The 25,890-nt window shown below is 56.7% G+C and overlaps 5 protein-coding genes across 8 annotated transcripts; 3 read left to right on the top strand and 2 right to left on the bottom strand.

The window, feature by feature from the left end:
• The first annotated feature begins 617 nt into the window (after window positions 1–617).
• LOC148815013 (cell adhesion molecule CEACAM6-like) lies at window positions 618–2,332 on the top strand. Its single transcript, XM_088905804.1, has 3 exons — window positions 618–918; window positions 1,146–1,397; window positions 2,235–2,332. Exons 1-3 carry the CDS (start codon window positions 618–620, stop codon window positions 2,330–2,332), a joined length of 651 nt encoding a protein of 216 aa, XP_088761930.1.
• A 3,121-nt stretch (window positions 2,333–5,453) lies between these two features.
• On the top strand, window positions 5,454–10,166 carry LOC148815012 (fish-egg lectin-like). The gene is made up of 4 exons (XM_088905749.1): window positions 5,454–6,343; window positions 8,262–8,489; window positions 9,151–9,496; window positions 9,940–10,166. Exons 1-4 carry the CDS (start codon window positions 6,289–6,291, stop codon window positions 10,076–10,078), a joined length of 768 nt encoding a protein of 255 aa, XP_088761875.1. The 5' UTR covers window positions 5,454–6,288; the 3' UTR covers window positions 10,079–10,166.
• Window positions 10,167–10,309: 143 nt separating this feature from the next.
• pafah1b3 (platelet-activating factor acetylhydrolase, isoform Ib, gamma subunit) lies at window positions 10,310–14,195 on the bottom strand. 4 transcript variants are annotated; one of them, XM_088905754.1, is made up of 6 exons: window positions 14,135–14,195; window positions 13,281–13,363; window positions 12,779–12,868; window positions 12,449–12,565; window positions 11,864–11,986; window positions 10,310–11,427 (listed from the first exon to the last, which is right to left on the bottom strand). In XM_088905754.1, exons 2-6 carry the CDS (start codon window positions 13,359–13,361, stop codon window positions 11,155–11,157), a joined length of 684 nt encoding a protein of 227 aa, XP_088761880.1. In that variant the 5' UTR covers window positions 13,362–13,363; window positions 14,135–14,195; the 3' UTR covers window positions 10,310–11,154. The 4 variants fall into 4 exon arrangements, with proteins under 4 accessions (XP_088761880.1, XP_088761876.1, XP_088761879.1 ...); XM_088905750.1 differs by having other exon boundaries at window positions 13,281–13,422; window positions 14,135–14,182; XM_088905753.1 differs by having other exon boundaries at window positions 13,281–13,411; window positions 14,135–14,182.
• A 2,144-nt stretch (window positions 14,196–16,339) lies between these two features.
• On the top strand, window positions 16,340–19,175 carry prr19 (proline rich 19). Its single transcript, XM_088905290.1, has 3 exons — window positions 16,340–17,642; window positions 17,983–18,167; window positions 18,507–19,175. The coding sequence occupies exons 1-3, from the start codon at window positions 16,340–16,342 to the stop codon at window positions 19,173–19,175; spliced, it is 2,157 nt and encodes a 718-aa protein (XP_088761416.1).
• Window positions 19,176–19,498: 323 nt separating this feature from the next.
• Window positions 19,499–24,749, bottom strand: tlr21 (toll-like receptor 21). The gene has a single exon (XM_088905289.1). The coding sequence runs from the start codon at window positions 24,608–24,610 to the stop codon at window positions 21,776–21,778; it is 2,835 nt and encodes a 944-aa protein (XP_088761415.1). The 5' UTR covers window positions 24,611–24,749; the 3' UTR covers window positions 19,499–21,775.
• Between the last annotated feature and the right edge of the window lie 1,141 nt (window positions 24,750–25,890).

Raw genomic sequence — 25,890 nt, 5'->3', positions numbered from 1 at the left:
ACCCCAGCCCTGAGAGAGACACAGCCCCAGACCCCAACACCCCAACACCCCAGCCCTGAGAGAGACACCATCCCAGACCTCAACACCCCAACACCCCAGCCCTGAAAGAGACACAGCCCCAGACCCCAACACCCCAACACCCCAGCCCTGAGAGAGACACAGCCCCAGACCCCAACACCCCAACACCCCAGCCCTGAGAGAGACACCATCCCAGACCCCAACACCCCAACACCCCAGCCCTGAAAGAGACACAGTCCCAGACCCCAACACCCCAACACCCCAGCCCTGAGAGAGACACAGTCCTAGACCCCAACACCCCAGCCCTGAAAGAGACACAGTCCCAGACCCCAACACCCCAACACCCCAGCCCTGAGAGAGACACAGTCCTAGACCCCAACACCCCAGCCCTGAGAGAGACACAGCCCCAGACCCCAACACCTCAACACCCCAGCCCTGAGAGAGACACAGCCCCAGACCCCAACACCCCAGCCCTGAGAGAGACACAGCCCCAGACCCCAACACCCCAACACCCCAGCCCTGAGAGAGACACAGCCCCAGACCCCAACACCCCAACACCCCAGCGCTGGGTGAGAAATTATCTGGACAGGACCGTTTTGATGAGCGCCTCTCTCATGTACCCAGAACCCATCACCGTGGTCGCGGTCAGGCCTGCTGGACAGCTGCCCATACAAGACCAAGCCTTCAACCTGTCCTGTGAGGTCACGGGTCCCGTGGTGTCCAGATCCTGGCTGAAGGATGGCCAGCCTCTGTCCCCCAGCAACAGGACGAGCTTCTCCCAGGACAACAGCACGCTGTCCTTCAGCGCCGCCCTGCTGTCCGACGATGGCTCCTACCAGTGCGCGGCGTCTAACCCCGTCAGCAACCGGACCAGCCCAGGGTACCAGCTGCTGGTGAACTGTGAGTACTCACTTCCTGCCGGCTCCACTGGGGGGCGCTGCTGTGCACTCCGGGCTCTCAGGGCATAGTCCATCACCTCTTGTCTGTTATCATCATCTGGTTTCTGCTCAGATTGCTGCCTGTCTAAAGTAAGAGTAGAACGGGACGTTCTGAGCTGTCTGCTGCAGTGATTGTGCAGGGTGGTGTCAGCGCGTACACATTTAACAGCTGTGCTGTGCGACTTGCAGACGGGCCTGAGACGCCAGTGATTGCAGGACCGCAGGAGGTCCGGATGGGCCGGACCGTCACGCTGAGCTGCTCTGCTGCCTCCCAGCCTCCCAGCCTGTACTACTGGTCTGTCAACGGGACGTGGGCGGGCGAGGGGTCAGAGCTCAAGATCGGACAGGTGTCACCCAGCAACACGGGCGTGTACACCTGCACAGCGCGGAACACAGTGACCAACAGGACCAGCTCTGCAGAGAGGCGCCTCACTGTCACAGGTAATCAGTCACACCTGAGAGAGAGCTGGACAGGTAATCAGTCACACCTGAGAGAGAGCTGGACAGGGAATCAGTCACACCTGAGAGAGAGCTGAACAGGGAATCAGTCACACCTGAGAGAGAGCTGGACAGGGAATCAGTCACACCTGAGAGAGAGCTGGACAGGGAATCAATCACACCAGAGAGAGAGCTGGACAGGGAATCAGTCACACCTGAGAGAGAGCTGGACAGGGAATCAGTCACACCTGAGAGAGAGCTGGACAGGTAATCAGTCACACCTGAGAGAGAGCTGGACAGGGAATCAATCACACCTGAGAGAGAGCTGGACAGGGAATCAGTCACACCTGAGAGAGAGCTGGACGGGGAATCAATCACACCAGAGAGAGAGCTGGACAGGGAATCAGTCACACCTGAGAGAGAGCTGGACAGGGAATCAGTCACACCTGAGAGAGAGCTGGACGGGGAATCAATCACACCAGAGAGAGAGCTGGACAGGGAATCAGTCACACCTGAGAGAGAGCTGGACAGGGAATCAGTCACACCTGAGAGAGAGCTGGACAGGGAATCAATCACACCAGAGAGAGAGCTGGCCAGGTAACTAGTCACACCTGAGATTTGCTGGTAATTTAACACACCTAAGAGCTACAGGTTTTACCATGAGCAACATGCTCTAAAGAGCTTCACAGGAGTGAGACAGCAGTGTCTGATCCAGCACTCAGAGTGACAGGCGAGAGGAGAGAGAGGAGTGTCTGATCTGGTGCTCAGAGTGACAGGAGAGACAGGAGTGACAGGAGAGACAGGGTCAGTTTAACTCCCTGTAACCCCTCGATCCTGCAGGTCCCCCCTCGGGCTCCCCGGCGCTGGCTGGGACAGTGGGCTTCACGGCCACAGCACTGCTGGGCATCTCTGCTCTGATCCTGATGGGGGTGCTGTAGAGCAACGGAGGTACAGTAATCAGCAGCTGTCCTGTCCTGTCTCTTGTCCAGGGTGTGCTGACGTCTCAGCCCCACAGAGCGCTGGCCTTGTGCCAGGGTACAGATCCCTGTCCACCTGGTCCATCAGACACCAACTGGCTCTGTTCACAGTCCTTCAGGGGCTCTGGGGGTCTTCAGTCAGGGGTTAAAGGTCACTGTGAATCTGGGCTCATGAGGACAGTCCCTGGCTCAATTCAGTCCCTGAGAGCCCCAGTCCTTCAGGGGCTCTGGGGGTCTTCAGTGAGGGGTTAAAGGTCACTGTGAATCTGGGCTCACTAAGACACAGTTCAGTCCGCCCCCTGTCCTGGAACTGGGCACCTGGCACTGATGCCCTCTCCATAGTCTCCCTTAGCCAACCTCCCCTCTGTGTCTTCGGGCTGGAATGTGGCCAGCAAGGTACAGTAAACCATGTTCATTCCAAAGAGAAACCTGAGCCACAGTCCCAAACCCAGGCTCTCGTGTGCCAGACTTCTCCGTGCCTGGAAACCTGAACTTGTAATTATCCTGGCTCTGCAGTGCCCGATCTGTTAGGATGAGTAATGATGGCAGAGCTGGCTGTGTTGGAGCCTGTCGGGAAGGTGATACGAGAGACAGAGAGAGCACAGAGGCCCAGCTCACCGCAGGGACACATGTCTTCTGTACTTCCTGCTCGGGTCTGGAAATTTCCACGGCTTTCTTACAGTGAAAAAGGTCTGCCTGTAGAGGGCCCTAGTGAGCCCCCCTCGGCCCCGAGTCCAACTACCTCCATCGGTTTACACATGGCCCCGTAGCAACATCGGGAAGAATCAAGCACAGCTCCCACCTTTACACCACGAGCGGCAGGGGTCTGGAACAGGCTGGAAACGGGGGCGGACGAGGGCCCAAGGAGCAGGAGGAGTTTCTGTAGCTCTTCTGTCTCGTGCTCCCAGCCAAGACATTCCCTCCCTCCCGGGCCTGCTACACGCCGAGCTCTGAACTTTGACCTCTCTCTGCCCAGGCTCCGAGAGAGGGAGACGGCCGCAGCGGACGGCAAGACCCACCGGACCCCACCGGACCCCACCGGACCCGCGTGACCTCTCTGGGGGTCGGACCTGTGCCCCGGCCTGATCCACCGGGGCAGAGCGCAGGCAGGCCGCGCTCCGCCCACAGACCCTAGGAGGTAGAAACTAGCTGTAGCTGTGCAACGGACAGAGGGCAGTGAAGGGTTTCTGACTGGAGCCCTTGCTGTCGTGGCACTGAAATAAACTCGCAGGCGAAGGCCAGACCCTGTGTCCTCTGGCTTCCTTTTAAGACTCTGCTGTCCTTGACTCGACTGGACAAGCGTCTCCAGTAACACACTCACACTCCCAGCACGCTTGGATTTCATCTTTATTCACCACTGCTTTCATTAAGGGAATTAGTCAGAGGCCAGAAGCGAGCTGCGCTGTTAATGTGGTTATACAGTATATCGCATACAGGTCAGCGGGCGAGGTGGGTCTCACTGCTGTCTGAACCTCATTGACCAGCAATTTCTCTCCCATCACAGACAGACACACACTGTAGGACAGGAGACACAGTGAGAGAGAGGAGATCACAGAGAATCCCTCGGTCATAAACACACACTGTAGGACAGGAGACACAGTGAAAGAGAGGAGATCACAGAGAATCCCTCAGTCATAAACACACACTGTAGGACAGGAGACACAGTGAGAGAGAGGAGAACACAGAGAATCCCCCAGTCATAAGCACACACTGTAGGACAGGAGACACAGTGAGAGAGAAGAGAACACAGAGAATCCCTCAGTCATAATCACACACAGTAGGACAGGAGACACAGTGAGAGAGACAGAAGATCACAGAGAATCCCTCAGTCATAAGCACACACAGCAGGACGGGAGACAGAGACAGGCAGCAGGTGGTAGGCGTTGATTATATGGGGGTGCTGTACTTTGGGTGCTCCACTGTTTGTGCGGGTCCATTCAGACTGAGTTTCTTGCACCTCTTCCTCATCTTCCCCCTCTTCTTCACACACATCCGAGCTGGGGGACAGAGCGAGAGGAGCAGGTGAGTGTGAGAGAGAGGGGTACAGGTGACAGTGCAGACAGCACAGCCCTGGCACTATCTTCACAACCGCAGAGGAGCAGACACACACACACACACACACACACACACACACCACACGCCCCTCCCTGGTCTCACCGAGCCTGTCCTTCCGGCTGGCTCTCTCCAGGGCTGGGCAGATGCACAGAGGCGTGGGGATGCCCCCCAGGGGTCCCGGGGCGCGGTCCGTCCCTGCGCAGAGAGAGCAGAGCAGCAGGTGTCAGCTCAGAGCGCCGGGACCCCCGCCCCCGCGCGGTGGGACCGCAGGGGTATCAGGGCAGCTCACCTGCGCACTGGCAGCCCTGTCCGCGCTCCGCTGCCCGGACCCGGCTCCGAGTCCGCGGGGATCTCCGGACAGAGCCTGGCGGGAGGAGAGAGGACGTGAGAGGAGCAGAGAGGAGCAGAGAGGAGGAGAGAGGAGCAGAGAAGAGCAGAGAGGAGGAAAGAGGAGCAGAGAGGAGGAGAGAGGAGCAGAGAAGAGCAGAGAGGAGGAAAGAGGAGCTGAGAGGAGCAGTAACTATAAGTTAAGATAAGATAAGATCACTTTAGGGAACAAGTAACAGGTTTATTCCATGCTGAAAAAAAGAAGAAGGTGTCACCTGAAGAAGGCTCCATGGCCGAAACGTTGTGTTTTCTTTCTTCTTTTTTTCAGCAGGGAATAAACCTGTTACTTGTTCCGTAACAGAAGCAGTATTTGCAGCAGTAGTAGCCGTAGCAGTAACAGTAGTTGCAATGGCAGCAGTAGTAACACTAGTAGTAGTACAGCAGTAGTACATTAAATGATAAAGCTGACTGTGAATCTGGTTCTGTGTGCGTTTTATCAAGCTGTAGGAAACTGAGTTCCTCTTCTTCATGGATAACTGTTAATAAACTGGAATAAATAAAGAGCTGGAGCCCAGATCTCTCTCAACACAGAACCAGAAGTGAAAAGCTCGGTACCTTGGCCCGGCTCAGTGAAGAAGGCCAGGACTGTGAGGAGGAGGAGGAGCAGTGCTGTGACCCTCATGCTGAGCTCGGTCCGGTGGGGTCCGATCCGCAGTGCCGCAGTGTGGGAGACAGAGCTGGGGGCGATGGGACTGCCCCCTCCCTGCACAGGCTGTGCCGCGGGCCTGTCCCGACAGGAGGCCCTGGCAGGAATGCGAGCTGATTGCCTATTGAGTGGGGCTCATGCGGGCTGCAGGTGTGAACACTCAGGCAGCGACCCAATCGGACCTCCTGCCTATCAGCGGCGCTGGCAGAAACCAAACACCTGCCTTCTCACGCATCCTGTCTCACACTGAACCCACACTGTCCTGTAGCAGCCCACACTGTCCCGAACCCACACTGTCCCGAACCCACACTGTCCTGAACCCCACACTGTCCTGAACCCACACTGTCCTGCAGCAGCCCACACTGTCCCAAACCCACACTGTCCTGAACCCCACACTGTCCTGAACCCACACTGTCCCGAACCAGCTCCAGACTGGTGTTCACCCCAATAAAGAGCCTCTAGACCGGTGCTCACCCCACTAACGAGCCTCCAGACTGGTGCTCACCCCACTAATGAGCCTCCAGACTGCTGCACACCCAACTAATGAGCATCGTCTTGGACCCGGCCCTCTCCTCGCTAACGAGCCTCATCTTCAGACTAGTACACAGTTGCCCCGCGGAACAGACGGATGTCCTGGCAGTGAGGCAGTGCCTCGCCCTTTCCCAGGAAACAGCAGCGTCTGGCCACAGTCTGGGATCTCTGTGCGCAAACACCTCCCGCCTGCTTGATCAACACAGCTGTTTGACCAGGGAGGGAGCCCGCAGATGCCGGGGCTTAAATAGGCACCTCGCGCCCGGGACCACAGACTCCAGACTCCAGAGCCACAGACATGAGAGCTGTGCTGATCGTCGTGCTGGTGCAGTGCCTGCTGGACGCCAGTCTAGGTAAGATGACCTCAGCTTGCCTAGTGTTTTATTGTGCTGTCAGTCAGACTCCCAGTGCGCAGCAGTCTGATCCGTTCCAGGTGTTACAGGGCTGTCAGTCAGACTCCCAGTGCACAGCAGTCTGATCCGCTCCAGGTGTTACAGGGCTGTCAGTCAGACTCCCAGTGCACAGCAGTCTGATCCACTCCAGGTGTTACAGGGCTGTCAGTCAGACTCCCAGTGCACAGCAGTCTGATCCACTCCAGGTGTGACAGTGCTGTCAGTCAGACTCCCAGTGCACAGCACTCAATGCAAGGGAGACGCTTCTGAATTCTCCTGCACCTGGTGCTGCTTCTCTGCAGAAGCCTGCAGCTGACGCCACACATTAGGACCTGGAGAGGATCAGGCTGAGGAGTCTGCAGTCTGACAGCGCTGTGAAGCCTTTGTTACAGAGAGAAAGGGCTCTTCGGGAACTGCACTTCAAGAAAGCCCGTCTGCACAGCCCTACCCCCCTCTGTCCTGAGCAAGCGACACACGCCTGTGCCTTACAGCGTGTTCTGCCGGGAGACGGGCCAGCGGGCTCGGGATCGGGTTTCCCTGTTTTTCTCGATCCTGATTTAAACACATTAATTAGTTACCGGGAGCTCAGGAGGAGGTCAGAGTCTAATCTCTCGCTTCCTCTCATCTGCTGACAAACACTCGCTGGCTGCACGCTCCCTCTACACAGCTCCCTCACCCTGTAGCTGTAGTAAGAGCAGCAGCAGTATCAGTAGCTGTAGTAAGAGCAGCAGCAGTATCAGTAGCTGTAGTAGGAGCAGCAGTATCAGTAGCTGTAGTAAGAGCAGCAGCAGTATCAGTAGCTGTAGTAGGAGCAGCAGTAGTATCAGTAGCTGTAGTAAGAGTATCAGCAGTATCAGTACCTGTAGTAAGAGTATCAGCAGCAGTATTAATACCTGTAGTAAGAGCAGCAGCAGTATCAGTAGCTGTAGTAAGAGTATCAGTAGGTGTAGTAGTATCAGCAGTATCAGTAGCTGTAGTAAGAGTATCAGCAGTATCAGTACCTGTAGTAAGAGTATCAGTAGCAGTATCAATACCTGTAGTAAGAGCAGCAACAGTATCAGTAGCTGTAGTAAGAGCAGCAGCAGTATCAGTAGCTGTAGTAAGAGTATCAGTAGCTGTAGTAAGAGCAGCAGCAGCAGTATCTGTAGTCAGAGCAGCAGTATCAGTAGCTGTAGTAAGAGCAGCAGCAGTATCAGTAGCTGTAGTAAGAGTATCAGCAGTAGTATCAGTAGGTGTAGTAAGAGCAGCAGCAGCAGTATCTGTAGTCAGAGCAGCAGTATCAGTAGCTGTAGTAAGAGTATCAGCAGTAGTATCAGTAGCTGTAGTAAGAGCAGCAGCAGCAGTATCAGTAGCTGTAGTAAGAGTATCAGCAGTAGTATCAGTAGCTGTAGTAAGAGCAGCAGCAGCAGTATCAGTAGCTGTAGTAAGAGCAGCAGCAGCAGTATCTGTAGTCAGAGCAGCAGTATCAGTAGCTGTAGTAAGAGCAGCAGCAGCAGTATCAGTAGCTGTAGTAAGAGCAGCAGCAGTATCAGTAGCTGTAGTAAGAGTATCAGCAGTAGTATCAGTAGCTGTAGTAAGAGCAGCAGCAGTATCAGTAGCTGTAGTAAGAGTATCAGCAGTAGTATCAGTAGGTGTAGTAAGAGCAGCAGCAGTAACAGTATCAGTAGTAACAGAACCCCTACCAGTACTAGTAGCAGCTTGAATTTCAGTATTGTGGGGGGAGTAGCAGAAGCATCAGAGACAACAGGAGTCGTGTTTGTTGTTTTTTATCCTGTGACGCATCAGGTTGGATGTTCATGACTTGAGTTTAATGTGCATATTTGTTTTGTTGCTCTGTGTTGCCCTGTGTTGCCGCATGTTCCCCTGTGTTGCCGTGCAGCCCTGCAGTGCCGTTTGGTGGCAGGCAGTCTGAAGCAGATCGATGCCAGTGTGGGACAGGTGTTCGGGGTGAACCAGAATGACCAGATCTACACCCTGTACGGGGACAGCTGGACGCAGCTGCCCGGCGCCCTGAAGCACGTCACCGTGGGGCCCTCGGGGGTCTGGGGCGTCAACAGCAACAACTACATCTACAAGCTTGTGGGAGCCAGCTGGGCACAGGTGTCAGGTGAGAGAGCACACTCAGCATCAGCACTGACCTCATCTTATGACAGCGCCCCCACCTGGCCACCGTTTGGGTTATTGGTTTGACAGTTCTGGCCCAGTGAAAAGAGCGCCACCTACAGGTCCACCAACACACTGACAGCAGCAACATGGCTTCCCCTGTAGTTACCAACCTGAGTACTGACTACGTCTAGCGCACCTTCTGTCTCTAGAGCTCCTGCTATCTCTGGCACTGCTGTCACTACTACTGCCACTACTACACCACTGCTGCTGCTATCAGTACTGTCACTACTGTTACTACCACTTCTCCTACCCCAGCTACTCCCATCAACCTTGCTGCTCCCATCTCTCGCTACTGATCCTATCACTCACATTACTCCTATCACCGACTGCTGCTATCGGTCTTGCTGCTCCTATCACCCTGACTGCTCCTATCATCCTGCTGCTCCTATCACCCTGACTGCTGCTATTGGTCTTGCTGCTCCTATCACCCTGACTGCTCCTATCGGTCTTGCTGCTCCTATCACCCTGACTGCTGCTATCGGTCTTGCTGCTCCTATCACCCTGACTGCTCCCATCGGTTTTGCTGCTCCTATCACCCTGACTGCTCCTATCGGTCTTGCTGCTCCTATCACCCTGCCTGCTCCTATCACCCTACCCCGCAGGCCTGCTGAAGCAGATCGACGCAGGGGGTGACCAGTTTGTGGCCGGTGTCAACATGAACGACAACATCTACTGCCTGGGCCAGGAGCCCACTGTGGCGTTCAAGGGTGCGGGGTCCCCTGCCCCCTGGCAGCTGCTCCCCGGGGCCCTCAAGTACTACAGCTGCGGCCCCAACGGGTGCTGGGGGGTCAACTCGGCCGACCAGATCTGGCTGATGAAGGGGGTGACGCCCAAGGCCTGCATGGGCTCTCAGAGCTGGCAGCTCATCCCGGGGGCGCTGTCGATGGTGGAGGTGGGCACAGATGGCAGCGTGTATGGGGTGAACTCAGCCGGAGACATCTACACAAGGTACCCCGAAACACATCACCATCCCCCACAATTCTCCTCTCTCTCAGTGCAGTGTTCATGTACTGGAGTGTCCAGTCAGTGTGTCTGTATTAACCCCTCTCTCTCTCAGTGCAGTGTTCATGTACTGGAGTGTCCAGTCAGTGTGTCTGTATTAACCCCTCTCTCTCTCAGTGCAGTGTTAATGTACTGGAGTGTCCAGTCAGTGTGTCTGTATTAACCCCTCTCTCTCTCAGTGCAGTGTTAATGTACTGGAGTGTCCAGTCAGTGTGTCTGTATTAACCCCTCTCTCTCAGTGCAGTGTTAATGTACTGGAGTGTCCAGTCAGTGTGTCTGTATTAACCCCTCTCTCTCAGTGCAGTGTTAATGTACTGGAGTGTCCAGTCAGTGTGTCTGTATTAACCTCCCTCTCTCTCTCTCTCTCTCTCTCTCTCTCTCTCTCTCAGAGATGGGATCTCTCTCTCCAATCCTGCTGGGACGGGCTGGACCCACCTGGAGATGTGTGGGAAGGGCAAGCACGTGTCCTTTGACCTGGGTCACCTGTGGGTCATCACAATGGACAACAAGATCCTGGACTGTGTCTGAGCGCCTTGGGGGGGAGAGGGAGGTGTTTCTCTCAGCTGTCAGACATTCGTCAAGAACAGCTCTCTTCAATAAAGCAGTTTTCAAAGCCGAACGTCTCCCTGCGGTGTGTGTGTGAGTCTGTGTGGAGCCGCCTGCGAGTGGCGGCCCCTGCTGGTCAGGGCAGGCAGGCGCAGCACCGGGGATCAGACTTCTATCCTGAGCGGGACACCGGAGCTGGCTGCCCCTGCCCTGACTGTGGGACGCCGGCCCCGCCTGCAGAGTCCAGTTCTGGGCCCAGTAAGGGCGACCCGGCGGGCCTCCTTAGCAGTCCGGTCGGGAAGAGAGCTTCTATTTTCCCCTGGCTGCGAGGCGCTGGAGAGGCAGACAGTTCGGAGACTCCGGGTTCATCCGAGATCCGGGAACGTCGGAGTGCCAGGAACAGCTGTGGTCCAGTGGGAAGGCTCTGTCCGGAGAGCGGGTGCTCCGAGCAAGTTCGTCTCTCCAGAACTCCGCCAGGCCTGCGCCAGGCCCACTCACACCTCCAGATCCCGGCACCGGCCTGTCAGCATTTTGGGGCACTCCCCGGGCTGCTTCTGTACCCCGCCCTGACCCCAACAGAGCAGAACCCCACTCCTGTGGGCGTGGCAGGGAATTGATGGGTGTGTCAGGGGTTGTCAGAGGGGCGGGGCCTGTCAGTAAATCAGAGAGGTGTTGGACACGCCTTCAGTGGGCGTGTCAGCGGGCGTGTCTGAAAGTCAGTAGTCATGTCTGAAAGTCAGTGGGTGTGTCAGAGAAAGTCACAGAGTGGGTGTGGGCGTGTCAGGACAAGTCACAGGGTTGGTGTGGGTGTGTCAGGCCAAGTCAGAGAGTCTGTGGGCGTGTCAGAGAGTCAGAGAGTCTGTGGGCGTGTCAGAGAGTCAGAGAGTCTGTGGGCGTGTCAGAGAGTCAGAGAGTCGGAGGGCGTGTCAGAGAGTCGGTGGGCGTGTCAGAGAGTCAGAGAGTCGGAGGGCGTGTCAGAGAGTCAGAGAGTCGGCGGGCGTGTCAGAGAGTCAGAGAGTCGGTGGGCGTGTCAGAGAGTCGGCGGGCGTGTCAGAGAGTCAGAGAGTCGGTGGGCGTGCCGGGGTGCCAGGCAGCAGGCTGGTGACGGCGCGGTGCAGAGGCTGGCACACGGCGCGGTAGGCGGCGGGCGTGAGGTGCAGGTAGTCGTACAGGTCCATGTGGGAAATGGTGCCGTCGGAGTGGACGAAGCCGGGGTCCACGCTGAGGAAGGAGGCGCCGGGCAGCGAGGGCACGGCCTGCTGCAGCAGCTCGTTCACCCGCGCGCTGCGCTCACGCAGGGGGTTGGGGCTCTTCCCCCGGGGCAACAGAGCCTGGGAGGGAGAGGGGCGTTAATACAGACACCACAGCTCCCGTTTCCCGCAGTCCAGCTCAGTCCAGTCCAGTCCACCACAGTCCAGCCCAGGCTAGTACAGTATAGCCAAGCTCAGTCAAGCCTAGTCCATCTCAGTACATTATAGTATAGTCCAGTACAGTCTAGTCCAGCACAGCCCAGTCCAGTCCAGTCCAACCTAGTACAGTCCAGTACAGATAAGCTAGCCCAGCCCAGTCCACCACAGTCCAGCCTAGTCCAGCTCAGTACAGTCCAACCCAGCCCAGTACAGTCCAGTCCAGTCCAGCCTAGTCCAGCTCAGTACAGTATAATCCAGCCCAGTCCAGTCCAGCTCAGTACAGTATAGTCCAGCCCAGCCCAGTCCGGCCCAGTCCTCCACAGTCCAGCCCCGCCCAGTCCAGCCAGCGTGTGCTCACCAGTATGAGGACATGGGTGTGGGGTAGCTTGCTGCGGATGAGCTGGACGATGGCCGCGATCCCGCCAGCGATCTGCTCCGGGGTGTGTCCGTGATTGTTCGTGCCCACCCACAGCACCACCACCTGAGACAGAGGGGGGCAGACCAGGGGTCAGGAGGCTGGGTCCAGATGGGCCTGCCCCTGTCTGTCACTGCCTTGTGTGGGTGTGGGGGTGGCTGTGTCTCAGGGCTCTGGGGCTGTGTGGGGGGTGTCTCTCGGGGCTCTGGGGCTGTGTGTGTGGGGGTGTCTCTCGGGGCTCTGGGGCTGTGTAGGGGGTGTTTCTCGGGGCTCTGGGGCTCTGGGGCTGTGGGGGTGTCTCTCAGGGCTCTGGAGCAGTGTGTGGGGGTGGGGGTGTCTCTCGGGGCTCTGGGGCTCTGGGGCTGTGTAGGGGGTGTTTCTCGGGGCTCTGGGGCTGTGGGGGTGTCTCTCAGGGCTCTGGAGCAGTGTGTGGGGGTGGGGGTGTCTCTCAGGGCTCTGCGGCAGTGTGTGGGGGTGTCTCTCAGGGCTCTGGGGGAGGTGCACATTAACTGTCCCCCTGGTCAGTACCTTGGGGTTGATGTGGTCCAGCTCGCCGTTGCCCAGCCTCCACAGGACGTGCTGCGTGGCATCGCCCCCGATCCCGAAATTCAGCGCGTGGAGCGGAGAGAAGAGCTCGTGCCACACCTGACCAAAGGCCAACACTCAGGTCATCAATAGCAGCGACCAGAAATCAATAACCCACCGCCAACCTGTCTCCATTGTCAGGAACGACACTGCATCAATCAGCTGATCAATAGCTGCCAATCACACACACCACCTGCTATCCCAGCGCTCAAAAGGCGCAGAGGAAGAACTCACGGGTCCAATCGATCACCCAGTCACCGGATCAATACTCACGTCAAACTGCTGCAGCAGCTGAACCAGGGAGTCACCCACAAACAGCACATCGGGCTCCTTGTCCTTGCTGCTGGAGACAAAGTGATTGTGCTGCAGGGAGAGAGAGACAGTGTACACTGTACACGTTCACTGTGCCTGCTGCAGCACTAATCCATCACTAATCCACAGCATCAGGTGGGGCTGCACACTGGGGGTGACCTGTAAAGCGCTTTGAGTGGAGTGTCCAGAAAAGCGCTATAGAAGTGTAACCAATTATTATTATTATTATTATTATTATCACTCTGCACTGAGGGGAGGGAGAGGAAGAGTGTGAGAGAGAGGAAGAGTGAGAGAGAGAGGGGACAGAGAGAGGGAGTGAGACAGTGTGTGAGAGAGAGGGGGAGTAGGAGAGTGAGAGAGAGAGGGAGAGCAGAGGGAGAGCAGAGAGAAGGAAAGTTAGAAAGAGCCAACAAGAGGGTCTCTCATGGAGAGGTCACTCAGACACACGGCCCCCCAGACTGACCAGTGACATCCAGCGCCCGTCTCCCTGAGTGTCCGGGGGAGGGACTGGCGTGGCAGCCGGGTTCAGGTCTCCCGCGCTCATCGCTGTGCATCCAGGAGACAGACAGGAAGAGCCAATCCGTCTGTACAGAGCTGGTCAACACCTCAGACAAGACAACACTGAGTCTGATTATAATCCGTGAATCACTAATCCAGCTCCCAGTCTGGTCAGTCCAGTCCAGCCTGGAGAGTCTCAGACTGCTCTGTCAGTGTCAGTGAGTCTGATTATAATCCCAGTGAGTCACTAATCCAGCTCCCAGTCCAGTCAGTCCAGTCCAGCCTGGAGAGTCTCAGACTGCTCTGTCAGTGTCAGTGAGTCTGATTATAATCCCAGTGAATCACTAATCCAGCTCCCAGTCCAGTCAGTCCAGTCCAGCCTGGAGACTCTCAGACTGCTCTGTCAGTAGCAATGGAAGTCCTATTTATTAGATCATAATTAATCAAGCCCACGTTACCACAATCACTGCATAGTCAGTATCTACTTTGCAGCAGCTCATAAAATTAAAAATATAAAAAAAATAATAATAACACCAAAGGTAGAATATTTCGTATTATTCGTCATTGAAAGTCTAAAACAACCGCTGTACCGTTGTACTTTAAGTGCATCTACTGTTAGTTTAATTTCAGCAGGAACGATGCAATTTCATTTCCCTCCGACCGATGGGGTCAAGGTGTGCAAGGAGAATACTGCGTCAGGTATTAAATTAAGAATGATACAACTCAGCGGCTCCGCCTCTGCACGGATTGCGCCGAATAACTATGTCACAAAAATAATAATTCTGGTGTTTTAATCGGTAAATTGAACGGCATGTTTACCTCTCCGGCGACAGCGGACTGGACTCCGGCTCTCTGCTCAAACACACTGCCGGGACGCGCCATTCGCCCACAGCACCGCAGGGTGTCCCTCAAAAACCGTACGCCATCACCGCACAATCTTAACGCCGAAGATGGAGTTCAACACGCCAAAACAGGCTTTGTACTTCAAATGCTTGGAACGTACATGCGAAAAGTCACAAAAAAACGGTCAAAATCGAATGTAAAGTTTGATACGTGGAATATCTCCCCCCCTATTTTACACAGATGGAGTCGCTCGGCCGGCCGGTCCCGGTTCCGCACCTGGAGGAGCCGGATCTGCTCTCGCTGCAGGAACGTGAGCTTGCAAAACTCTCGCTTTTCTAAAAAAAAAACACTCCTGTCGACAACTCTCTGTAAGCTTTTTGCTCCCGAAAGACGAGCTCAAGTGCGGGTGCTACAGAGACCACTGCACCCGCGGGATCGTTACAGCTCACTTTTGTATTAAATGTGACCAAAACTGTCCAGAAAATCGATAGGAACGTCAACGATTTTCAATTAAACTGCTCTTTCTCCTCCCTTCGACCAGCAGGTTTTGTTTTTGTCACCGTTTTGCTTAATGATTTCACTAACCCCCTCACAAAACTAAAATGAACCAATACCACCTATTTCGACCGTTTTTCTGTGAACCAGAATGTAAATATATCAAGTTAAAAAGTTTAGATTTCTTTAAGTGTATTTAACCAGTGTGTATACGGGGAGTCTCATTTTGTAATTGCAAACAAATTTAAACGTGCTGATTACTAGCTCAGATTCGGCGCGCCTATTCTGCGTCACGTTTCCTAGCAACCAAGTTCCTACTGCTTTCAAATAAAAACAAAATATTTTTTTCTGTTACTTTTTATGGTTTGTTTAAAACATCATGACAATAAAAAAACAACAAAAAGGTTGTCGTTTTCTGTGTAGTCTACGATTAAAAGTGAAATTAGGAAAAAAACACGCTGCTGTTCCTGCAGCTTCTCCGGGGGACGTGTAGTTCGAAGGCAGTTATATTATTACCGTTTTATTTCAACAGACGCGAGTTTTTAAAACAATTTAAATTCAGAAATACGCAGAATATATTCTAAGTGAATCCCGTATCGGTGCCTTGTGGTTAAAAGAGGGTGAAAGGTAAGATACGGTTTCTTATTAATAATAACGTGTATATAGATCTGAAAGTGACTTGAAAAATCAACGGTTATTCTAGTTTAGTCCCCCGCCTCGGAAAAACATTTGTTACTTGGGTACTTGTGGGTGTCGGTGCTGTGTTGTGTAGTTTTCAAGTATTTACAATTTAATGTAATGTAAAATGTGTTGTAGTTAGCACTGCAGCCTCGCAGCGCTGGGGATCAATAGCAGGCCTGGGGTGCTGTCTGTGTGGAGTTGAAATGTTCTCTCCCGGTTCGCATGGGTTTCCTCTGGGTGCCTCTGTTTCCTCCTACAGTCTAAAGACATGCTGGTGTGTTAATTGGCTGCTGGGAAAATTGGCCCTGGTGTGAGCGTGTCTGTATCTGTGTGTGCCCTGCGGCGATGGACTGGCATCCTGTCCAGGGTGTACCCTGCCTTGTGCCCGTTAATCGCTGGGATAGGTTCCAGCACCCCCGTGTTGAGGGTGGAGCCCCCCATCTCGGATCCCCGTATCCACTTGACTTCAGCACCATCCCCCAGTCCCGGGCCTTGGGGAACCCCAAGCAGGCGGCTTCTTACAAAGACACGCGTTCATCTGGCAAGAGCCGGGTCACCTTGTGGCTTTAAATCTTAAAGCGATCTGAGTGAATTCTGGAGCTGAAGACCTATAAGAAACAGGACTGTAGCCCCCAGTGTGACTGCAGCCCCTATTGTAACTGGACTGTTCTACTGGACTGGGACTGCAGCTCCTAGTGTAACAGGACTGTTCTACTGGACTGGAACTGTAGCTCCTAGTGTAACAGACTGTTCTACTGGACTGGAACTGTAGCTCCTAGTGTAACTGGACTGGGACTGTAGCTCCTAGTTTAACAGACTGTTCTATTGTACTGGGACTGTAGCTCCTAGTGTAACAGACTTTTCTACTGTACTGGGACTGTAGCTCCTAGTGTAACAGACTGTTCTACAGTACTTTAACATTGGACCCTATTGTAACAGGACTTGTTCATGTACTTAGATATAAAGAAGTTGTAATTGTTGCATTAAAAAGTAACTGCTGGATGGATGTACGGTATGAACGGATGCCTCTGTCCTGTTGGTTACTGTGCCCAAGCTGTGATGACTCAGGCCAGTAGGAGAGCTCTCGCAGACAAGACACAGGCGCTGAAGGTGTGTGGCAAGCATCTCAAGCCAGGCGGAGACTGGGACACACACGACGAGCCCACCCTGCTGGACTGCCATCGCACCTGGAGCCGCAGTGGCAGGAGACAGCCACCAGAGGGCGCTCTAGCCCGCAGGGTGAAGAGACGCAGGACGCGGAAAGAGCGGAGCTTGGCGAGGAGAAGCAGGGCGCCGGGGCTTGAGGACCGCCCGCACCGTCACCCCCGGCCCCCCCAGCCTCGCAGAGACAGCCGCGAGGGGCGGGGTCACGCCTGCGCCTGCTGCCGCAGCTGCCGGGGTCCCCCCCCCAGAGAGACGGCGTTCGCCAGGACCTTGCCCCGCCGGGACCCCCTCGTCATCACGGAGCACCGGCTGACCGGACACCGCGGGCTCTTCAACCGCGAGGTCAAGTCGCTGGACATCGACCGCCTGCTGGCCACGGGGGAGAGGACAGAGGGCAGCGGTGACCCCCACTCTGCCCCCCTCTCCGCTTCTCCCTCCCTTGAGCCCCCCCCAGTCGACGCTCCACCGATGGACGCTCTGGCCGAGGCAGAAGGCGTGGGCACCCCGGGGTCTCGCCACCAGGAGGCGCCGTGCAGGGGACTGTGTGGCTCACAGGAGAGGGACGCGGTCAACCCAGAGAGCGGGGCAGCAAGGCCGCAGGCTGGTACCAGCCAGGGTTCGAGAGCCGAGCCAGGAGACAGCGAGAGTGAGGCGGCGCCCAGCCGATCCCACGCTGCTCCGCCTGACCCCGAGGGAGACCCCGGCGCCGGGAACGAAGTCCAGACCGAGCTGAGCTGCAGGCTGGATCCCCTCCAGTCACACGGCACTCCAGCAGGCGTGGAGTGCCGCCCCAGCACGCCTGAGGCCCAGTCAGGGGAGACCGGAGTCCGCCGTCAGACAGCACTAGCCGCTCCGACGAAAGCCCAGTCATGTGACTGCCAGTCGCGGTCCGATCCCCTGGCCGGGGAGAGCCGTCTGCACACGGCGATGGAGGCGGGCGTCAGGGGCGCTACGCCAGAGGAGAGGCACCCCATTTCTGCCCTGGCCTTGCAGCTCTGCCAGGGACTGGACATGCGCCCCCTCCAGGGAGGGGGGAGCCTGCTGCAGGAGCAGAGGGAGGGGCTGCAGCGCTTGCTGTGGCAGCATCATGGGCAGCGGCTGGACCTGCACCTGCTGGCAGTGCGCAGGAGACTGAGCTACGCAGGTCAGTCACAATTGGAGCATAGAGGATATGCACTCATTCGCACACGGCATATAGGATAGACACTCATTCGCACACTGGGCATATAGGATGGACACTCATTCGCACACTGGGCATATAGGGTAGACACTGACTCGCACATAGGGTATAGAGGATAGACACTCATTTGTACACTAGGCATAGAGAATAGACACTCATTCACACACTGGGAATAGAGGATAGACACAGATACACCAGGCACAAAAGATAGACACTGACACACACCGGATATAGAGGTAGGACACACTCACTCACACACCTGGTATAGAGGATAGACACTCTCTGCTCCTCTCCTCTTCCCCAGACTCCAGCTCTGAACCCTTGGCTGGCAGTTCTGGAACAAAGCCAGACCTTCACCCCACCAGACCTGACCCGGCCTCATCCCGCAAGAGAAGGAGGAAGCAGGACGTCCCAAAGAAAGTGGAGACTTTGCCGTTTCTTGCTGAGGCATCACAGCAAGGGCTGGCATACAGCGAGGACAGAGACACGGTGAGGGCGGGGTCACAGCGTGGGAGCAGGGACACTGTGGGTGGGGAATGTCGGGTCAGGGACACGATGAGGTATCAATCCATTTACCTGTCTGAGCCAGGGACCCCCAGTCCTGTGTAAAACAGAGGGAGGTGGTGACTTAATTTAAAGTTAATTAATTAATGAGCTGTGTTGGGGGTGTCCTGGGCTCATCTATACCAGGGGCCCCCAAACCTGGAGCAGTAGGATCACTGTCTAGAAGGGGTCTCCCATCTGCCCTCTGGCTCTCTGGGGGTGATATTAGTGCTGCTGCCGGCGGGGAGGGAGCGGAGTCTGACCCACTGGGGTCTCTCTTTCCAGGCTGTGCCCTGGAGCAGGAGCGGCAGTCCAGTGCAGACTAGGGGCTCCTCCGCGGGGCCCCTGCCAGACCCCGACACAGCCAGCTCCCCCATCTTTTTCTTGGACTTCACCCCGTCCCCTCCCTTCCTCCTGTTCCCTGCTGGAGACTCTGCGGCACCGGAGGGCCTGGAGGGGCCGTCAGAGGAGGCTGAAGGCAGCACAAGAGGGACAGGGGGTCACTTCGGGGCTCCGGAGCGCCGCAGCCCGCAGCATCTCGCTCGCCGCTCCTCGATCAGACAGGCCTATGGGGCGCCCTGTCCCCTCTCGCCTGCCCTGCCTCTAGAGGGCGCACCGGGCAGAGGGAACACAGCCGCGCAGTGGCTGCCTCACCTGCCTGCTGCCAGACTCGATCGCGGAGGCTGTCTTCCTGCTGGGGCGCGCAGGCACCACTCTCACCAGAAGCCCCTCCCCAGTATCGAGAGTCTGCACCTCCAGGCTGGCCCCCCGCCTTCCCAGCACCCCATGTCCCCTCCACACCCGCCGACTCGGCCCCACCATCGATCCATGCCTTCCCACCCCTCCTGCAGCCTGCTGGGGCGCCCCGTATACCCCACTTTCCTGCCCACTCCCTCGCTGGAGCTCAGCCTCAGCCCTGAGCCCTGGAGCTTCCCCAGGATGAAGCTGTACTGACCGGACCAGGGCTACAGTTCTTGAACTGGAAGTGGACCTACTTTGCAGGAAGGACCAACAGGGCTTCCCTGGGGTGGCCAGTCCCACCAGAGCCCACCTCCTTCCCCACCCCTATCTCTTCCTCCAACCCTACACAGACCCCACCTCTAACCCCACACTGACCCCACCCCTAAACCTATACTGACACCTAATGTTAATCCCAACAAATTCAGTCCAAGCGCCCACCCCATTCATATTGCACAGCCTGTAGAACAATCATAACTCCAGAAGAGGTTCCATGCATGCATTTGAAAAGTACCATTAAGACTCATCACAGTACAGGATTCAAAAGAGCAGTATTTTTTTTAGTTTTAGCATTTATTTTGTGCCCGAAAATATTTTAGTAATATTACAATGTTTCTGTTTCTTTTTGTGCTTTACTGCTCAGAATTTCTTTTCCTTTTAGGAGAGAGAGGTGATTTAATTTGTTGTAGGATTGGTGTGTAAGCTCTCATTTTTGAGACTTCACTAAAGGGAGAGGCCTCATTGAAGGTTCTCTGTTAACAAATGTCACAGATTGTTCACGGAGACAGAAGTCACAATAAAATGACCACTATCATTTATTTCACCAGTTGAGACCAGTATGAATTATTTATTTAATTAGAACTATTGAAGTGCTTTATAATAAGTATGTATTTAATATCAATTCAGCAAGAATTTATATCTCCCTAAATATTAGCCTTTTACATGTGTCTGTATCAAGTCCTGCACAATACCCAGTGCCAATCCAGAACAGACAGAGTGTTCGCTTCTACTCTCACTCATTCACCGCAGTCTCACTGTGACCTGTGTCAGTGTTGCAGGTAGAGACACAGCCCTTATAGAGTCAGGATATTAATCTCCCTGCAGTCTGGAGCAGAGAGCTTTAAAGGAGCCCCAGTCTCACTGTGACCTGTGTCAGTGTTACAGGTAGAGACACAGCCCTTATAGAGTCAGGATACTCATCTCCCTGCAGTCTGGAGCAGAGAGCTTTAAAGGAGCCCCAGTCACACTGTGACCTGTGTCAGTGTTACAGGTAGAGACACAGTCCCCGTGTCCTGGGTGCTGTTCAGTGTGGTTGTGCTGTTCTCACCTCCCAGTGTAGAAACAGATGACAGATCCAGTGTCATCGCTCCAGCCTGTGTGTGTGCGTGACTCCAGGCAGTGTGTGTCTTGTTTTTGTACTGTGTCTCTTTGCGGTATTTTCAGATACTGGAACTGAAAGTGCTTAAGTCCCCCGATCCCCCACCCCGCCCCGCCCCCACCGCGGCGCAGATGCGGACACTGTGGTTCCCGGATCCAGATGCCTGCCTGCCGAGGTCCTGAGCCCGGTGAGCCCACACGCAGCCCAGTCCAGGGCCCGCGGGTCCTGCGGTGTGCTGGCTGGCGTGCGGTCCTGACGAGGTGAGGGAGAGGTTCGGGAGGAGGCGCGGGGGTCCAGGTCTCCTCGACTCCCCTGTCCCGGCGAACACGAGGGTCGAGAGGCGGCGGGAGATTCCGGTCTGGGACAGGGGAGGGGCGAGGGGAAAATAAAGGAATCGGATCCTCCTGTCGCAGCTGAGAGAGGCCTCCTGAAACAGAACTGCCACTTCCTTCCCTTTTACAAAAAGTCGGTCCACATGCACCAAGGCCAACAAATAACTCTGCAGTGGAACACAAGACGATTGTGGTTTTTGTCACAAGACAAGTCATGAGCTTAATAAGCTCTTTTCTGCTGGAAACTTTTCTATATCCTGTTAAAAACAATGCATGCACACACCTTTTACAGACACCTACTGCGATACCACTCACACACCCTCACCTGTATCTTCACACTAACAATCCTTCATCATCATCAGAGCTGTAGAGTCACTGTAGAGACACTCAGTCCAGCTCATCTGTATCTTCACATTAACACTCCATCATCATCATCAGAGCTGTAGAGTAACTGTAGAGACACTCAGTCCAGCTCATCTGTATCTTCACACTAACACTCCTTCATCATCATCAGAGCTTTAGAGTAACTGTAGAGACACTCAGTCCAGCTCATCTGTATCTTCACACTAACACTCCTTCATCATCATCAGAGCTGTAGAGTAACTGTAGAGACACTCAGTCCAGCTCCTCTGTATCTTCACACTAACACTCCTTCATCATCATCAGAGCTGTAGAGTAACTGTAGAGACACTCAGTCCAGCTCATCTGTATCTTCACACTAACACTCCTTCATCATCATCAGAGCTGTAGAGTAACTGTAGAGACACTCAGTCCAGCTCCTCTGTATCTTCACACTAACACTCCTTCATCATCATCAGAGCTGTAGAGTAACTGTAGAGACACTCAGTCCAGCTCATCTGTATCTTCACACTAACACTCCTTCATCATCATCAGAGCTGTAGAGTCACTGTAGAGACACTCAGTCCAGCTCATCTGTATCGTCACACTAACACTCCTTCATCATCATCAGAGCTGTAGAGTAACTGTAGAGACACTCAGTCCAGCTCATCTGTGGTCAGAACATTTATCTGCAGAATATTTCCTGATCTAGAGCTCTAAACTTGAGTGGTTCTCTGTGTGATGAAGAACACTCGTCGTTGTCTTATTCAGGGCTGGAAGTAGGAGGTGCCCCCGTCCTTGTCGGCCACCCCACCCCCCTCGCTGCTCCTGAGCGCCCTCCTCAGCCTGCTCCAGAACAGCGCCCGTGCCTCGGGGGCGCTGCCGGGCCCGGGCCACTGCAGGTAGGTCTTCCTCAGCACGACCTTCCTCATGCGGTGGTAGGCGGAGAGCTGCCACTCGGGGATGTCCTCCAGGAAGACCAGCAGCAGCACGTCGCGCAGCTCCTGGAAGAGCCGGTAGCTGGCCAGCTGCACCTCCAGCGAGCACCACTCGCTGCGCAGGTAGTGCCGGCTCACCAGCCCCACCGTCAGGCGGCTGCGGTAGACGGCGTCCACGATGTTGTCCACGACGGCGCGGCCCGGCTCGAAGTCGCGGTGGTGCAGGCACAGCCGCGGGGGCGCCCCGCCGGGCCCCTCCAGGTTGGGCAGCAGCTCCTCCTGCACCCAGGCCTCGTCCGCTGAGTTGTAGGAGATGAAGGCATCGTAGTCGCACGAGCCCTCCCCTCCGGCCCCCGGGGGGCGCGCGCTGCCGCGGAGCCAGGCCAGGCAGACGTAGAGGCCGTACTTGGCGCGCCAGTAGAGCTTGGCGTGGAGCAGGGGCAGCGCGGTGAGCAGCAGGACCAGGGGGCAGCTGCAGGAGAAGAGGTACAGCCCCACGTCCAGGAAGCAGACCTGCGTGTCGAAGCTGTGGAAGAAGGCGCCGCTGTGGTCCGGGCAGGGCTGGCCGTAGGCGCGGACCACCTGGACCTCGGCGTTGCGCAGGGTCCAGTTCTGCAGCCAGCGGTTGGCGCAGGTGCAGCTCAGGGGGCAGCGGCGCAGGTCCAGGAAGCGCAGGGCGGGCAGCCGGGCCAGCGCGCTGGCGTCCAGCTGCTGCAGCACGTTCCTGCTCAGCTGCTGCAGGCCCGTGTTCTCGGCGCTGAGCCAGCGCAGGCGCCGCAGGTTCTTGAACACGCCGGGCCGGAGCCGGGCCACGCCGGCGTGGGAGTTGTCCAGGCAGAGGCGCTCCAGGCGGCGCAGGTCGTCGAAGGCGTCCGGCGGGAGGTCGGTGATCTGGTTGCCCGAGAGGCGCAGCGAGCGCAGCTCTGACAGGCCGCGGAGGAGCGCGGGCGGCAGCCGGCTCATGCCGTAGGGGCGCTGCTCATCCAGCTTCAGGTCCCGGAGCCGCCGGAGGGCCAGGAACGGGGAGACGGCGGCCTGGCCGGGCGCGTAGCGGATCATGTTGCTGCTCAGGTCCAGCACGCGCAGCGTGGGGCCCAGGCCGGCCAGCTGGGGGCCGTCCACGGCCCTGAGGGCGTTGCGGTCCAGGTAGAGGTTGGCGAGGCTGGCGAGGCCCGCGAAGGCGCCGGGCTGGAAGTGCGTGATCTTGTTGCCGCCCAGGTCCAGGATGCGCAGGGCGGCCAGGCGCTGGAAGGTGCCGGCGAAGACGACGGCGATGCGGTTGTTGCGCAGGTTGAGGGTGTGCAGGCGGTGCAGGTCCAGGAAGCTGCAGTTGTAGAGGTCGGTCAGCAGGTTGTTGTCGAGGCGCAGGGTCTGCAGCTGCCGCAGGCCCCTGAGGGCCCCGCGGTCCAGGTAGGCGATGCTGTTGATGTTGAGGCTCAGCGTGGTCAGGCCGGGGGTGTGGGCGAAGGCCCGGCCGCTCACCGACAGGATGCGGTTGTACCGGTAGCTCAGGGTCCTCAGCGCCCCGAAGGGCCGCGGGGGCGCCCCGGCGCAGGAGGTCAGCCGGGAGAGGCGGTTGTGCTCCACGGCGAGCGTCTCCAGCGACTCCTGGCCCCGCAGGAACGCCAGGCACCCCACTCTCTTGAGCACGTTGCGCGACAGGTCCAGGGCCCTCAGCGGCGGGCAGCCGGAGAAGGTGCCGTCGGCCAGGGCGCTCAGGCCGCTGTCCTGCAGCACCAGGTCCGGCCCCGGCCCCCGGCTCCGGGACAGCAGCACGCACAGCTCGGCCAGCCGCGCGCTGCCGTCCAGGCCCAGCCCGGAGTAGTCCACGCGGCCCGGATCCACGCTGCTGGCGTTCAGGAGCCCGGAGGCGGAGATGCCGGTGAACCGCAGCTGGAGCCAGGTGACGTTCCTCAGGTCCAGGCCCCGGAAGGCGCCGGAGCTCAGGCGGCTGTTGGAGGACAGGTCCAGCACCTGGATCCGGCTCAGCAGGTCCGTGCGGCAGCCCAGGGAGGCCAGCCGGTTCTGGCAGAGGTAGAGGTGGGTCAGGGAGGCAGGCAGGGTGGACGCGTTCCCGAGGGACTGCAGCCGGTTCCCGCAGAGGTCCAGGACCCGCAGCCCGGCCATCCCAGCCACCGCCTCCGCCACCTGGGAGAAGCTCTCCAAGCGGTTGGACCGCAGGCTCAGGTTCTGCAGGCTTGCCAGCGCGGAGCCGCCGAAGCTCTCGGGCCCCAGGGCTTCCAGCCGGTTGCCGGCCAGCAGGAGCTCCGCCAGGCCGCCGAGGCCGGAGAAGGCCCCCGGCCCGAGCAGCTGGATCCGGTTGGAGGAGAGGTCCAGCGAGCGCAGCTGGCCCAGGCCGCCGAAGCCGTCGTGCGTCAGCGCGCTGAGGCTGTTGCTGTCCAGCCGCAGGTGGAGCAGCCGGGGCAGGTGGGAGAAGGACCAGGCTGGGATCCGGGTCAGCAGGTTGTGGGAGGCGTTGAGCTGCGTGGCCCGCTGGGGCAGGTCCGACACCAGGCTGGCCAGGGAGCTCTGACCCCGCCGGACGCAGCTGAAGCTGGTCGGGTCGGTGGGACTCTGGATGCAGTTCTGGAAGCTGTAGCCCCCGGCCAGCCGGGCCCACAGGACCAGGATCAGCGCCAGGGCGGTGGGCTCGGGCGGCGTCATTGTGCCGGGCCGGGGATCTCGACGTGCCTGTCCTCGAGATGTGCTCCTCCGTGGGCCTGGGGCTGCGGCTCCGTCAAGCCTCTGGGGTCCCACAGTGCTCTCTGCTGCTCGAGAGCTGGCAGGTCCCCCCAGCCCTACTTCTGGGGTCTAGGCTCCTGCCGAGACCTCCGGGTTTGGGGTGCAGAGTCAGCGGCGTAGGGTCCCGCTCTGGGCTTGCAATGCAGGCCAGCGTCCAGCTAGCCCACAGAGGCTGGCAGTCCTGGCAGTCGCAGACCTGGCAGTCGCAGACCTGGCAGTGGCAGTCCGGGCAGTCGCAGACCTGGCAGTCGCAGTCCACAGTCGCAGACCTGGCAGTCGCAGTCCGGGCAGTCGCAGACCTGGCAGTCGCAGTCCACAGTCGCAGACCTGGCAGTCGCAGTCCGGGCAGTCGCAGACCTGGCAGTCGCAGTCCACAGTCGCAGTCTGGGCAGTCGCAGTCCTGGCAGTCGCAGTCCTGGCAGTCGTAGTCGGGGCAGTCGCAGTCCTGGCAGTCGCAGTCCGGGCAGTCGCAGTCTGAGCAGTCGCAGGGTTAGAATTGGGATGTGATGTGAATTGAGATCAGTGGTGGGGTTAGAGTTAGGGTTTGATGAAAATTGAGGTTAGGGGGTGGGGTTAAGTTACAGGGACAGCCAGCAGGTTTTTATGGGTCTCCCCATAAAACATTTGTACTGCACTACAGTGTGAATAAGATCCTACTGCACTACAGTGTGAATAAGATCTTACTGCACTACAGTGTGAATAAGATCCTACTGCACTACAGTGTGAATAAGATCCTACTGCACTACAGTGTGAATAAGATCTTACTGCACTACAGTGTGAATAAGATTGTACTGCACTACAGTGTGAATAAGATCCTACTGCACTACAGTGTGAATAAGATCTTACTGCACTACAGTGTGAATAAGATTGTACTGCACTACAGTGTGAATAAGATTCTGCTGCAGTACAGTGTGAATAAGATTCTGGTGCACTACAGTGTGAATAAGATCCTACTGCACTACAGTGTGAATAAGATCCTACTGCACTACAGTGTGAATAAGATTCTGGTGCACTACAGTGTGAATAAGATTCTGGTGCACTACAGTGTGAATAAGATCTTACTGCACTACAGTGTGAATAAGATCCTACTGCACTACAGTGTGAATAAGATCTTACTGCACTACAGTGTGAATAAGATTGTACTGCACTACAGTGTGAATAAGATCCTACTGCACTACAGTGTGAATAAGATTCTGGTGCAC

The sequence above is a fragment of the Atractosteus spatula genome, chromosome 25 (assembly GCF_055471065.1).
Source record: "Atractosteus spatula isolate fAtrSpa1 chromosome 25, fAtrSpa1.hap1, whole genome shotgun sequence".
Lineage (NCBI taxonomy): Eukaryota > Metazoa > Chordata > Actinopteri > Semionotiformes > Lepisosteidae > Atractosteus > Atractosteus spatula.
The sequence above is the reverse complement of the archived record's forward strand: the minus strand, read 5'-3'. Positions and strand labels throughout refer to the sequence as shown.

Coding starts and splice junctions, on each gene's coding strand:
- LOC148815012 (XM_088905749.1), top strand. CDS start 6,289: ATGAGAGCTGTGCTGATCGTCGTGCTGGTGCAGTGCCTGCTGGACGCC. Junction 8,490..9,150: donor CAGCTGGGCACAGGTGTCAG/GTGAGAGAGCAC, acceptor CCTACCCCGCAG/GCCTGCTGAAGCAGATCGAC. Junction 9,497..9,939: donor GCCGGAGACATCTACACAAG/GTACCCCGAAAC, acceptor TCTCTCTCTCAG/AGATGGGATCTCTCTCTCCA.
- tlr21 (XM_088905289.1), bottom strand. CDS start 24,610: ATGACGCCGCCCGAGCCCACCGCCCTGGCGCTGATCCTGGTCCTGTGG.
- pafah1b3 (XM_088905754.1), bottom strand. CDS start 13,361: ATGAGCGCGGGAGACCTGAACCCGGCTGCCACGCCAGTCCCTCCCCCG. Junction 12,566..12,778: donor AGCTGCTGCAGCAGTTTGAC/GTGAGTATTGAT, acceptor GCCTTTGGTCAG/GTGTGGCACGAGCTCTTCTC. Junction 11,987..12,448: donor TGGACCACATCAACCCCAAG/GTACTGACCAGG, acceptor CCTCTGTCTCAG/GTGGTGGTGCTGTGGGTGGG.
- prr19 (XM_088905290.1), top strand. CDS start 16,340: ATGTACGGTATGAACGGATGCCTCTGTCCTGTTGGTTACTGTGCCCAA. Junction 17,643..17,982: donor CAGGAGACTGAGCTACGCAG/GTCAGTCACAAT, acceptor CCTCTTCCCCAG/ACTCCAGCTCTGAACCCTTG. Junction 18,168..18,506: donor ACAGCGAGGACAGAGACACG/GTGAGGGCGGGG, acceptor CTCTCTTTCCAG/GCTGTGCCCTGGAGCAGGAG.
- LOC148815013 (XM_088905804.1), top strand. CDS start 618: ATGAGCGCCTCTCTCATGTACCCAGAACCCATCACCGTGGTCGCGGTC. Junction 919..1,145: donor GTACCAGCTGCTGGTGAACT/GTGAGTACTCAC, acceptor TGCGACTTGCAG/ACGGGCCTGAGACGCCAGTG. Junction 1,398..2,234: donor GAGGCGCCTCACTGTCACAG/GTAATCAGTCAC, acceptor TCGATCCTGCAG/GTCCCCCCTCGGGCTCCCCG.